This window comes from Typopeltis vanoorti, chromosome 4, assembly GCF_054136105.1.
Source record: "Typopeltis vanoorti isolate ZY-2024b chromosome 4, IOZ_Tvanoo_1.0, whole genome shotgun sequence".
NCBI lineage: Eukaryota > Metazoa > Arthropoda > Arachnida > Uropygi > Thelyphonidae > Typopeltis > Typopeltis vanoorti.
The window spans coordinates 165,322,873-165,337,894 of NC_143552.1; the positions used below are offsets into that span (position 1 = coordinate 165,322,873).

At 35.1% G+C, this 15,022-nt stretch overlaps 1 protein-coding gene across 1 annotated transcript in view; it reads left to right on the forward strand.

Moving 5' to 3' along the window:
- Positions 1–15,022, forward strand: part of rudhira (breast carcinoma-amplified sequence 3 protein rudhira) — a 532,797-nt gene that overhangs the window by 380,951 nt on the left and 136,824 nt on the right. The window contains exon 19 of the mRNA XM_090391579.1: positions 3,496–3,692. Coding sequence (XP_090247705.1) covers positions 3,496–3,692 — 197 coding nt within the window. The remainder of the gene's footprint in view (positions 1–3,495; positions 3,693–15,022) is intronic.

The following is a 15,022-nucleotide window of genomic DNA, read 5'->3' on the forward strand; positions in this document are numbered from 1 at the left end:
TACTGTAGTATACAGTAATGTTATTACTATTTCTTATATCTAGAGAAAAGAAAAAGCAGCCAGAACTGTAAAGATATTTCTTGCAAACCTCATTGAAGCTTTCTGCCATTATCTGCTTCCCCAAGGATTCAATCTCTCCTTTCTGTTCCATGTGCTTACAAAGTACCTTGCTCTTGCAGATTATCTTAGTATGGTCAAACTGGGAGGTTGCCAACATCTGCATATAAGAACACAAGAATACATCTGCTACCACAAATATGGTCAAATGGGGGGGGGGGGGGGGACTATGCTTCACCAATACAAATATAAATTTAAAATACTTTTGTTAGAATCAGCAGCAGATTTAAAAAGTTAAAAACCGAAGATTAGGGAAGCTTTCATTCTTATTTCTCCTGATTGAGGGGCACCCATAGAGGGTGTCCCTCATAGGGCTTTTGGATTTTAACTCTTTTTTTTTTTTTTTTTTCATTTATTATTTTGAATGTTTTTGTGTGTTCTTTTACAATTTTAAAATTGTATCCCTAATATCTCTGTGACAGACAAAATGTAGGATCCATTACACTTGTATTTAATTGTTTCTCTGTGCTGTATTCATTCCATTAAACCTACTAATGAATGGGGTTGCAGCACTGCTTGACTCCTGTATGCTTGAGTAAGGAGGCTTCCTACAAATGTTCAGTATACTCAAGAAAGGAAGTGAGAGTGGATGCTGAAACTACATGCCTTGCTCATGATGAAACATGCAACACTACTTCAGGCATCCGATAAGTAAGGTGGTAGCATTTCACTAAGGAATGGAAGTCTTCTACAAACTCTATCTATCTATCTCTCCCTTCCATCTGATTCAGATGGGTTGGGTCTCCTCCTAATGAGGAGTCACAGCGAAATAATGCTTCCAGCACGCCACTCTTATGCTGCATCCCTATTTGGAGTTATTTATGACTGTAGTCCGTGTGTGTTCACGGGACCAATTTGCCTGCTTGCGGAATGAAAAAACCCCAGCCAAACTGGGGGGAAAACACTACTGCCTGCATCCAAGACTGGCTAAATTGGCTATGGCTGAGGAAGATCCTTGAGCTCCTCACGTCACCGACGGGAATCGAACCTAGGACATTCCTTCCCCAGGCATATGGTTGCAAAGCGCACAGCCACTAGGCTAATTGTGAAGACCATCTTCTACAAACTAGAGGTGTATTTATCATTTCCTCCAGCTAGGGAAATGTTTATTATTAAGAAAGACCTCCAAGGAGTCAGAGATCATCGAGGGAGCCACATACTACACACACCACCTACATACTTATTCTTGAATTTATTCACACTGCTTGCACTCATAATATCCAATAGCAATCCATTCCAATCACGCACCATCCTCTGAGAGAAAAATCTAGCCCTCACACGCTTCTTGGCATCCTTCATTCTCAGCTTCCAAGGATGCCCGCTCGTTCTTTCCCCACCCTCCATAAATTGAAAAATTCCATCAATTAAAATCTTGTATGATCCTTTCAGAAATTTGTAAGTCTCAATCATATCACCTCTCATTCTCCTATTTGCTAGTGTCTGCAGTCTACAAATTCTCAATCTGTCTTCATAATCAGTATTCCACAATCCTGATATCATTTTTAACCCTCTCCTTTGTACTCTCTTTAATATATCAGAATCACAATGGAAACCAGGAGACTAGATCTGCACACAATAGTCCAAGTGAGGTCTTATCAAGTCCTTGTAAAGAAGCAAAATAACATCCTTCTCTTTACATGTGAACGTTCGTTTCAGCATTGCAATTATCTTTTGAGTTATATTTGCAATCTTTGCCACATGGCTCCTTAACTTCAACTTCCTGTCTAAAGATCCCTAGCCTCATCAGTTTCTTCTAGCCTAATCCCACCAATATAATACGACATTGGTTATCTATCATGCCGAAGTGAATGACTTTACATTTACTCACATTGAACTGACACCCATTTTCCCTTGCCCACAATTCCAGCCTATTCAAATCATTCTGCAAGTACTGCATATCAGCAGCATTCCTGATTACACTACCTATCTTTGCATCAGGAAATAGCTGTATGTCACTTATGAAATCCTTCCCAATATCATTAACGTACAGATTGATTAACAGTGGACCAAGCATTGATCCTTGTGGTACACCACTTGTTACCTTAAACCTTGCAGACTAAGATCCTCCGTATACCACTTTTTGATATCTGTCAGTCAGCCATCCTCTTATCCATGCTAATATTGTATAACCCAAACTCATTTTCTCTAATTTATTCAACAGTCTATCATGCTGTATTTTGTCAAAAGCCTTAGCAAAATCCAAAAGTATCAGGATATATCCATTCCTCTTGTCTAGTTCAATGGTAGCATTGTTATAGAATATGAGCAAGTTGCTAAGACATTACCTTCTCTTAGTAAACCCATGTTCATTGCAAAGTAGAGATTCACTGTCAACTCATTTCTGAATGCGAGCCCTAACTGATTTTTTCAAAATCTTCACCACCACTCCTGAGATACTAATTGGTAGATAGTTGGATACATTGGTCTTTGCACCACCCTTGTGCAATGAAATTACCATACATTCCTTCCATTCCTGCAGAATCTTCCCTGTTCTGAGCGTCATATTAAACATCCTGGTCAAAGGAATGGCCAGTTCAGCTGAACACTCTTTTAGCATACATGCTGATATTCCATCAGTCCCTGTTACTGAATTCTTATTCAATTTGTGCGCACGTTAATGGTAGCATAACAGTTTTATGTACATACACTGATTGGAAAGAAGTCAATGGACACTCCATGGCTAAGGGTCATCGTGCCATGTAATGAATCATGTGTTTGTATCTGGTATAAATTGGAGGAATGTGATGCTCCCAAGTCAGTACAACTGTGTCCAGGTGAAATGGCAGCGAGATGGGAACTGTTAGAGTTTGAAATAGGCATTGTGATAGGCCTGCAACATGGCAGGCCTATCTTTTCATTGATTTATCACTGATTGTTGACAAATCAAGTCGTCCCAGGTCAACAATCAGTGATACCATATTGAGATGGAAGTGCATGGAATCAATTGTAAGTGCTATCCACAGTAGATGGCCTACTACTCACTGAATGCGACTGTTGGGTGCTATGAAGGATAACATGTAAAGACTGCCATTCACTGGTTGGCATGTTGAAAGTGGAGTTCATCATTTATATTGTCCTTTGATGAGATGATCAATCCTTGCATGTCCTTGGTTACATATTTAGGTTGAACTGAAATTTGAAATCACTTTAGTCATATACTAATGTGCTGGTATTCATGTGGTGTACTGTACTTTTTAGGGTGTTCACTATGCTGGTTGTTGAAAACAATAAAATAATTTCGCTTAGTAAGAGTAATAGTAACATGTTTTTCTCAAATTAAAGTTATGAATCTACTTCCATAATTATTTCATTTTATAAAATAAAAGTTTTAATGTATATTGTGTTGTCTTTCTGTTGACATTTTATGAACTCCTTTAGGTTGAAATAATTACTCATGCTGGTCCTCATCGCCGTTTATGGATGGGTCCACAGTTTGCTTTTAAGACATTCCAGCATCCTGCAAACACTACTGTTTTATCATCAACATCTTCTGCCTTATTATCTGAAAGTCCAGAATCACCACCATCATCTTCAGTTGATATTTATACTGAAGAATTAGATGTTCAGAGCCTAAGGTAATTAATACAAAATGGTAGTTCCCCTTTTTCCAAAAATAGTTTGGCATTTAAAAAAATTATTCACTAGTTATTATTTTTTTTTAGCAATACTGCTACCATGCTTCATAATTTCTATTTAATTGAGTTCAGTCATTTCATTTTATTTGCTGATATTAACATAAACAGCATTTAAAAATATATTTAAAGTATCTATTTTGATAATGAGAAGGAAAGAGTATGTATTTGTGTGAGTGATCCCCTTCCTGAATCCTTTTACTGTGTATAAGAAATTTTCTTATTATGGAAATTTATTTAAGTTTTGGTCTTATATAGCAGGGATGGCCAGAGGTTTTACAGCAAGAGCCCTAGTTACCTACCAGAAATTGTTAAGAGCCACATCCCAAAGGTCTATGTCAGTCAGTCATATACATACACATATAAATACAATATCATTTATAAGGAATAAAGAAAAAAAAGTTTTTGAAACATATTTATTATTACATATTTTTTTTACATGCATTTACATTTTTTTATTTACTCTTTACTAGTAGAAGGTTTATCTAAGTTAGCAACTAATTTTTGATAATTTGGTTCGTAATTAGTAATTGAACTTAGTAATTCTTTCAAATGTTGGTTTTTTAATTGAGAACGATACTTGGATTTTACAAATTTCATCGTTGAGTACAGTGATTCAACATCATACGTCGATCCAAAAATTGATAATAAATGATATGCTGCATTTTTTAAATAGCTGTACTTTATGGTAGGTACACATTTCCAAAATTCATTGATTGAATTTACTGATTTATGTAACATTTTAAGACCTTCGTCTTCTTGCATTTCTATTAACTCCATTTTTTCTCCTGATGCCGTTCCAGGAAGTAAGCTTTTTAAAAGCGGGAAACCATTGTTAATTACATCAATTTCAAATGGATTTAATAGAATTGCGATAGATGGTTTTAATTCTTGTAAGTCTACAAATCGTTCAACAGGTTGTTTAATTTTTCTTGATAGTTACTGATGGCCGTAGGAAGAATATCACATCCTGAAGTAGCTTTTTTAAAACTAAAAATGCTCTGACTCAGTTCTGAAATATTCTTGTCCTTGCCTTGCAGCGACACATTGAAATTTTGTAAATGTTCCATTATATCGGTAAAAAACATTAAGTCCTAGATCCATTCATTGTTTTTTAATTGCGGATATGATTGCTTTTTTATATCTAGGAATTCGATAATAGGTTCTAATAAAGCTACAATTTGTTCAATACATCGTACAACGGTAGGCACACATTTCCATCTCACTATGCAGTACAACGATAAATCATTTATTTGTTCATTCAAATCAAGTTCATCAATAAAATTTCAAAACTGATGGTGGTTTTTTGCTTTGGTCTGAATGAAATTTACGATTTTTATGAGTGGTGTAAACACATGTTCAAAATTAAAGTGTTTTGCAACAAGATATTCTCGATGCAAAATACAATTGGAATGAAATTGGAATGCTTTCATCTTTTTTTAAAAGTCCAATTAATTCTACATTCTTACCCACCATTGCTGCTGCTCCATCAGTAGCCACACTTACTAATTTACTTTTTGGAACATTTTTAAGGGCAGCATCAAAAGCTTCCTTAATATCAATCCTATGAGTACTATCTTTTAATACTATTAAATCTAATAATTCTTCTCGCGTCACTCCATCCTCAAGAACAAAATGAATAAAAATTGCTAATTATGGTTGGTCTGTAATGCCAGTTGATTCGTCGAGCGCCAAACTAAATGCTACACAATCTTTTATATTGTTTTCTAATTTTGATAATAAATCCATGTTTATTTCTGAAATTCGACATTCAATTGTATGTCGTGAGGTAGGAATGTCGGTAATTAACTTTAAAAGTTTTGAATTATTAGGGTCCAGTGATTCAATTGTATCAAGAATGTTTTGCTTAATAAATTCCCCTTCGGTATAAGGCCATTTTGCACTTGCGATGTTCCATGATATTTTAAAACTAGCATCTATTACAGTTTTAGATTCTTCAGCAAATTTGTCATGAAGTTAATTTAGTTATTAACTGATGATTTCAACGATTTAAGCTTTTTAATTCATATTTCAGATTTTTCTGGATATTGAGACGAAAACTCGCGATAAATTTTTCATAATGACGTTTTAAATTCCCTACTTGGAAATTGCTCACTGTTGAACTACAGATGAGGCAAAAAGCTTTACCATTTTTCTCAATAAAAGTCTTCTTCCCATTCTTCCTTCAAATTTTTCTGTTCGCTGATATACTTCCGCTTCTGTTTATTTTTAAGAGTCATGCTGCAAAATTGTCTATAATAAAATTTTAAAAATAAAATATTAATATTTAAATCATTTGGAATTTAAATTATTATATTTTTATTAATATAAGAAGTACGAAATTCAGTAATGTATCTTTTTAAATTTTCTGAAAGGTAATATAAATATAACTACATCCGAACAGCAAATTTCATCAACCTACTCAAAAACATTGACCAATTGAGCAGCAAAATACAGCTTATTAGGGATGGCAAACAAACATCGATGATTTTTAGAGGAAAATCGATTTTTTTCCCCTTTTTTTGGCTTTGCCTCGAGTTTTTTTAAATTATTATCATCAGAAAAACTTTATTAGGTGATTGCCCCATGTCTGCTAGAAATTAAGAAAAATTATAAATATTTTTTATTTGTTAGTTGAGTCGTAATAAAACTTAACAGCCACATGTGGTTTGGCCACCGTGGTTATATAGTATAGTAGGTTTAGTATTTAGACACCTTTTCTTTTCTTTCTTTATTATTATTATTATTATTATTTTATTATTTTTTTTTTGGTATTTAGGAGCATTTCAGAGATTTGTTGAGCCACCTTACTTTTAATTGTAATTCAGACCAAGCAGTTTCCAGGGACATAAACATACAAAATATGTCAAAACTATATATCCTAATAACAATAATTTTTCTACATGGAGTGTGATAAAATGTGGTGTTTAAGATATACTCTAGTAATCTGCATGTTTCAGTTCTGATTTCTGAAAGTTTTTTTTTCTAGGTTACAAAATAAATTATGCTAGAAAAATTATATACCCAAGCATGAGCAAATAAAGTTTGCCCATGCTTGAATACAGTGGTGTTGGAACACTTTAACATTGGGGCTGTTGCCAAAGGCAACAATGATAGGATATTTTGCCAATTATCAAAATTGTCATACTATAAAAGGTGCTTAGCTATGAATTTACCAAGAGAACTAAAAGCTCAGCTAGCCTGCTGCATGTGTAAAGGATTAAAACAAGAGTATAATTTTTTTTTGTCTCGTCTAGTAGAACTTATTTAGTTTTGGTTTCAACTAGGTAATTTTTATTGCTAAAAATGATTCAAAGTGATATTAATATTTCTGCACAGGGTGAATGGAATTTAGTGAAATTTACCAGATATCTAGTATAATTTGTTAAAATTGTCTGATATTTCAGTTTGAGGCCATTTTTAGTTATAAATTAGAATGAAATATGCACAATAATTTGTACGTAATTGTAATACATGTATATATATACAGTAAAATTCCGTTTTATGTTCCGCAATTTATGTTTTCCTGCAATTTACATTATTTTTCATTGATCCCGTCTTAAGGCCTATTCTTACGATATATTGTTTTCCTGCCATTAAAAACTTGATGTGGACGTTATTTCCTGTGATTTGTATTTTTTTTTCTCAGGTGGCAATACTGATTTTTGAATCGAATGCGCAGATTTCCGGGAACAGAAATCTACTCATTTCTGTTCCCAGATGGCGTTGCTTTCATTTGTAGTTTTGTTTCCGCCATCACGGTAACTTGCACGCTTGCAGCAGTAATGTAGTGATGAGCGATACCGTGATTTTTCAATCACAGTATGAATTGATATTGCAGAATTTCTGCTACATAATTTAGCGTGTGAAAGTTGCTTTCGAGTTGCGGTGGTGAATTATCTATCCATCATAGAAGATGGCAATTCTGCGACGTGTAGATTGGCATGCCAGAACACGTGTGCATTTAGCAAAATATCTTGGACTCTCCGTGTCCACTTTGAACACAATAGTAAAATAACAGGTCAAGCATTGAACTCAATGCAAAGCAATCTGGCGCTATATCAAAAAAAAAAAAAAAAAAAAAAAAAAACGAAAAGCAAGAACAATCAACAATTAAAGATTTTTTAAAATAGATAAATGTAAGTAATTGTAAAATTCATTTATTTTCAGTTATTAAATTTTGTAATCTAGTATGTAGACTCACATACTAGCAGTAAGTCATCTTTTAGCCTTTTTTTTTTTAAATTTTTTTTTTTACATTTCCTGCTATTTACACTTTTTTCCATCAGTCCCCTGAAAAGTGTAAAAAAAGGAGTTTTACTGTAGTTATAAGTGAGAAATGGATTGACATTTCACAAATGCTCTACTAACTTTTGACACATTTATCAGATATTTTACAAAACTATTGTTACCTTATAAGATAATTTTGAATAATTTGAATTTGTTACTGTTATGATATGTCTTGCAAAAACATGGAAATATTGACAATTGAAAATTCATTTCTGGTGATTTCAAACTATATTGCATGTAATATCACAGCCTGTCAAGTCTACATTATTTTGTTTGGATATGTTGTTGTATTGCAGTAATTTTCTATCTAGAGCCAGATCAAAGTTCAAGACTGGTTAATAAAAGATTTTTTCTCTGTTATAGTTCTGTTTTTATTAGTGCGTCAATGATTTGACATTATTATTATTATTATTTTTATGACCCCGTCTTATCTTTCTATCCTTGCGAAAAGCACAGTTTTGCAAAAAGCATCTTTCATTTCTATTCATGTTACGATATGATCTTCATTCATTCAACCATGTTTTATTTTTTCCAATGGTTTTGAAGCAAATAAACTCAATCAGTGAAACCATTTCATCTCTCTTATTTCTGATAATCCTGGCATTTGTAAATAAACATAGCAATTTACTTCCAGGTCTGTAACCAGTCCTACCCAAGTCACTTGTTGGTTGTGATCTTCTCACCACACCTGCCCTTCTCCAATCTCCTTCATTACCGTTTACCACATATATCTGCTCGTTCTCAGCTACCCCACTCACATTCTGATCTATTCCATTTCTATGCTGATCATGCTGATCATCTTCATCGTGCATTCACTACTACTCCCAACATCCATCTCTGTATGCTATGTCTCCCTGTCCACTTGTTTCTTTTTGAAATTTTCTTTTCAATTAATAATTTGAGAGTAAAAATTGAGTCTATGCAAGATCGGCCTTTTCAGACTACTTCTAGTAGTCTGGTCTTCACTCCACAATACTGTTTAGTTTCTCTTTTAATATTCCTGCATATATTTTGTACTCTGTATTTAGCAGACTAATTCCCCTATAGTTATTGCAGTCATCTTTTACTATTATTCAGGCCTCCATGGAGTCAAAAGACTCATCGTGGAAGGTCCTTCCTAAGAAATACAAAGTCTATCATACCACTTCTTGAACTCATTGACCGTTCTTGCTCTCACCACTCCTTCAGGCAATGCATTCCATGGTTCAACCACCCTCCATGCAAAGAAACCACTCCTCACCCTCTTGCTCACAGTTTCCTTTCGTAACTTCCAGGGATGGCCTCTCACTGTTCAACCAAGAGAAAGAACTCCCCAGTGTCAACCCTGTAACCACCTCTCAACAGATCTTTATTTCCTTTTTTGATAAATTGGAATAAACAGTCTCCCCCCAAAGTTTAGTTTTGTTTAGTTTAGTTTCAGAAATCTAGACTATGTTAAAGAATTTCAGGAGTTTTTCATTAAATTTTTCACCTGCATTTTTGTACAGTTCCATGTTTATATATCTTCTCCTGGTGTTTTCCTATTTTTCATCTTATTTATTGTATTTTTTTGTTCTGACCTTGTAATATTTTCTGTTAGATCATTCTCTGTTGTAAAAAATTTTGCTTCTATATTATCATCAGTTCAGAGATTTTTAAAGTTACTCATTTTTCTAAATCTATTCCCATTGTATTTTTACATTTCCTGTTATTTCTCTGTTCATATATTTCATGATTTTATTTTGTAGAGTTTTGACTTTGACTTAGATATATCCTTTTCTAGTTCTGTTATAAAATTGTTCCATCTCTCTCTCTCTTTCTCGCTTATATATTTTCCTGACTTCTCGTTTTGCAATTGCATAATTTCTTTTGTACTCTGTTTTTGCTTCTACTACTTGGAATTTAGCCATTTCTGGTAACACACTCTCTCTCTCTTTAATTTTTTTTTATTATCTTTTCTATTTCTTTATTCCAGTTTCATAGTAATCTTTTTTTCTATCCATTTATTCCTAAGATTTCTCTTGCTGCTTTTGAATTTACTTCAGATTTTCCCATTCCTCTTCTATGTCATTGGATTCATATGGTTTCTGTTGTTTGAATTAGGCATTTCTGATATTGTTGTCTAGTATGGGAATTTTGTAATGAAGAAAATTTGTAACTCGGTTGATAGCTATTTTCCACTTTTTACTTGTTTTATCTATGACTTTTTGCACTTCTTTGTAAAAGGTTTTACTGTCTTCTTCATCCCCCTCTTCCAGTGCATATGCCCTAATTATTGCATATGCCCTAATTATGTGACCTGTGACCTCTTAATGCTTTGAGTCTAATTTCTATTAGTCTTTCAGTCCAGTAGTTATAATAAATAATATTGTTCTTCATAGATTGATATATCAGTTATTCAAGGGATAAGGGATATCCTAACCTCCACTCATTTTATTGAATATCACTGTCATGGTCTGTAATAATACCTGACTCATCATTCTGCCAGGGCCAGCCACCTTTTTCATTCTTTGATGCTTGAATAGCTCATATTACCTCTTTAACTGTCACTTAAAAATCTTTTCTCTGACAATAACTTCTCATCTTGATTATTCTGCTATATCTTCATATAATAAACCTTCATAATATCTTTTAAAATCTTGAGAAATGATATTGTCCTGTTCAAGATCTGTATATAAGGAGCCCTGCCATACAAATTGCCAAGCGTAACAGAATATATATATATATCTCATTCAGTGTTCAGTTTCAGTGCATTTTTTCGTTCCCATATTTTTTTAACCTTAATCACTATTCTTTTCACTGCTGCTCTCTTACTATTCTCCTCTTTATCCCCAGAGGTATTACTTCTTAACCATCTCTTATATGCCCTTTCATTCTTTCTTCTGTTTTCTCCTTCACTTGTTGACTCATCCATTCTAAAAAATATGTATTTCTTACCATCTTACCATCATCATAAATTTCCTCATATGTATTATTTCCTCATAGTAGTCTGAATATATTTAAGTTGTAAGTCAGTAGTTAGAACTGAAGGAAACACAGGAAATGTTTTGATTTTACATCAAACCATCTTCCTGTAAGACAAGGATGCACATTATCTCTTATATCGATGAAAGAAAGTGGCATCAAGTCAGATATTAGAAGTTGGAGATGTCAAACTTAGCTCTTTGCTTTATGCAGACAATGATGATGTACTCCTAAACACATCTAGTGCGGTCTCCAGGATTCACTAACTAAATTGAATTAACTGTAACAAATTTGGCATGAAAATATTAATCTCCTATCAACAATTTTCCTCCGAATCAATCTATTACTTGTGAACACTCCAATATTGTGATATCTAATATTCCATGCTTCTAGGGCTCTTCTTCCTGAATCAGTCTACCTAAATCTTGGTCTCTTTCCTGCCACTTTGGCATTAAACACCTGTTTTGTCAACATTTCATCTCCCATTCTGTTTAAGTGACCATCACCTTAGATTAGCTCCTCTTGCACATTATGGAATGCTAACAATGTCCAGTTCCTTCATAATGTCTTTATTTTCAATATGGTTCTCCCATTGATGCCATCTGTCCACTCCTAATTTTCTCAAAACTCTCATATCTGTAGTCTCTAGTTTTTGATCAAGTGCTTTATTTAAATAAAACTTTGAACACCATCTTGCATATTGCTAGTTTGGTGTTTTGGCTAATTTCTCTCGTATTCCATATAAATTTATTAAACTGTCTTCCCACCATTCAGACTTTGTTTATTCTGTTGTCTATTTCCAAATTTAATTTGTCTTTACTAAAAAATTGTGGCTAAATAGTTGAAATATTTTACTTTGTTCTGTAGTTTCTACATCAGCTTATTGCAGATTTTCTTGCCAAATTTGTTACAGTTGTTAATTCAATTTAGTTAGTGAATCCTGGAGACCTGCACTAGATGTGTTTAGAAGTACATCATTGTCTGCATAAAGCAAAGAGTTTAGTTTGACATCTCCAATTCTAATATCAGACTTGATGCCACTTTCTTTCATCGATATAAGAGATAATGTGCATCCTTTTCTTACAGGAAGATGGTTTGATGTGAAACCAAACCATCTTCCTGTATTTCCTTCAGTTCTAACTACTGACTTACAACTTAATTATAGACTATGTATTGTTCTGTATAATGTTCCATTTATCACATATAACTGTAGTGTTTTGAAAAGCTTTTTTCTAGGCATTTTGTATGCTTCTTGACTTTTCTACAAAACTTAAGTACAGATCCTCATTATATTTCCAAGATTTCTCAACTATTTGTCCTGAAGTGAAAATCTGATCTTGACAACCTCTATTTAGCCTGAACCTAGCTTGTTCCTCCCAGCTTATAGATGGGAACTATGAGAGCTCCACTCCAGTCATCTGGAATTTGATCTTCTGATCAGGCTCTCTGAATTATGCAATGCAGCCACTGCAAAACTTTTATACCTCTATATCCGAGCATTTCTGTTTGAATATCATTCAATATTCAGTACTCCAGCTGCCTCTTATTTTCTCTTGCAAATGTGATAATAAGGGTGTGAGAGGAGTTGAAATATATAAAGTGCAGGTGAGAAAAGTTATTGCCCAGAATGCTAAGTTAGAGTATGAAAAGAAATTGGTTGTGCAGGCTAAAGGCAGCCCAAAATAATTTTCTTGTTATGCATTTATAAGAGAAATATACAATATCTACAAACCTCCATCGCAATGCTGGCCTGATCAGATGGACTGACTTTCTCCTCATCCTGCTATCTATGTTGGTGACTTCAATTCCCATCACACCATGTGGGGCTATTCCTCTAACAACTGGGATGGTAATAATCTAGCTAACTGGATGGATACATATAGCTTGTATTTGAATTATGATGCCAAGCAAGACGGCACTCTTTACTCAGCCAGATGGAACAGAACCTACACCCCAGGTCTGTGCATAGTCACCAAAGACTCCAAAGACGACCACCCTCTGCCATCAACCAGAACCATCCTTAACAGATTCCCTAATAGTCAACATCGTGCTACATTAATAGAGATAGGAACATCAATCCCAGTCATTAGCGGAACACCAATCATTAGATGGAATCTCCACAGGGCCAACTGGACTGCATTTCAGAAACAAATCGAGCAAACCATTAGAGCAATTCCTCCCACTCCTAATTGCAAAAACCTCTATCCCTAGAGGCTACAGAAAACAATATATCCCATGTTGGAGTAGAGAAAGTGAGGAACTCCTAACCAAATATGAGGAATCTGAAGATCCAACTATTGCTAAGGAGCTCATATCAACCCTAGATTAAAACAGAAAGGAAAGATGGATCTCAACCATCAATGAACTCGATTTCGTCACATCTAGTCGGGGAAGCTGGTCACTTGCAAGAAAATTAGGTGGACAGAGCCAACAACATGCAAAACAACAGAGATAACTCCTGATCAAATGACTTACCATTTATTGAAAACCTCCAAGATTCATCCCAGCTCTACCAGGAAAATTGCTGTACGAGCTTCCACCAGACAAATCCTGAGGATGGAACCCGAGTTTCCTGAACTCGTACACCCAGTATCTCAGGAAGAGGTACAAATAGCCTTAAAGCTTACCAAGAATGGCAAAGCTGCAGGAGTGAATGGTATACTCCCTGAGTTCCTAAAACATCTTGGTCAACATGGCCAAACATGGCTGGCTGCCCTTTTCTCAGAAATCATCATAACTGGTAAACTACCAAAGCTGTGGCAGGAAGCCAAAATAATTGCCGTGCCCAAACCAGGGAAAGATCCAAATGATGTGAAAAACCTGCGACCTATCTCCTTGCTTTGCACCACCTTTAAGCTCTTTGAAAGAATTCTCCTTAAAAGAATTTCACCACTCATCGAAAGAGCACTCCCGACTGAACAAGCTGGCTTCAGGCCAGAAAGAAGTTGCTGTGACCAGGTCCTGGCCCTGACAACTCAAATTGAAGCAGGCTTTCAGAAGAAACCTAAATCTGGAGCCACTTTCATTGACCTAACATCTGCTTATGATACTGTCTGGATCAGGGGCCTCCTCCCCAAACTAGGAAATATTATAAAGTGTAAAAAAACTTTACAACTTTTTCATTCTATTCTCTCCAACAGAAAGATCTGGGTCCATATTGGCAGTAAAAAGAGCAGGCCCAGATTCCTTCACAACGGTCTTTCATTGACCTAACATCTGCTTAGACACTGTCTGGATCAGGGGCCTCCTCCCAAAACTAGGAAATATTATAAAGTGTAAAAAAACTTTACAACTTTTTCATTCTATTCTCTCCAACAGAAAGATCTGGGTCCATATTGGCAGTAAAAAGAGCAGGCCCAGATTCCTTCACAGCGGTCTTCCTTGGGGCTCTGTGTTATCCCCTATACTTTTTAACATCTACGTGTATGATCTACCTCATACCAGATCAAGCAAGTATATGTATGCTGATGACCTGGCAATCTTACATCAATCCACCTCCTTTACCAACCTAGAATCAACCTTGAATACAGACCTGAACACCCTGGAAGAGTACTTTAAGCAGTGGTACTTGAAGCCAAATCCAATGAAAACAGTGTCCTCAGTATTCCACCTGTACAATGCAGAGGTGAATCGACAACTCAACCTTTCTCTCTGTGGAAAAATGGTAGAACACGAGCCTCACCCAAAATACCTTGGGGTGAGTCTGGACAGAAGCCTAACCTATAAAAGGCACATCATCAACCTCTCCAATAAAATTAAAACCAGAAATAATATCATTTCAAGGCTTGCTTCTGCACCACAACCAAGGCTTGCTGGGTTGTGGTGCAGAAGTCCTAAGGTCGTCTGCACTAGCCCTCGCGTTCTCTGCAGTATAATATTGTGCCCCTGTCTGGGAAAGAAGTACACACACACACACACTAACATTATAGACACCCAGCTAAACTCTACCATGCGCACAATTAGTGGGACAGTGAGAAGCACCCCTCTCTCCTGGCTTCCTGTTCTATCTAACATTGCTCCACCACACATACGGAGAAGAC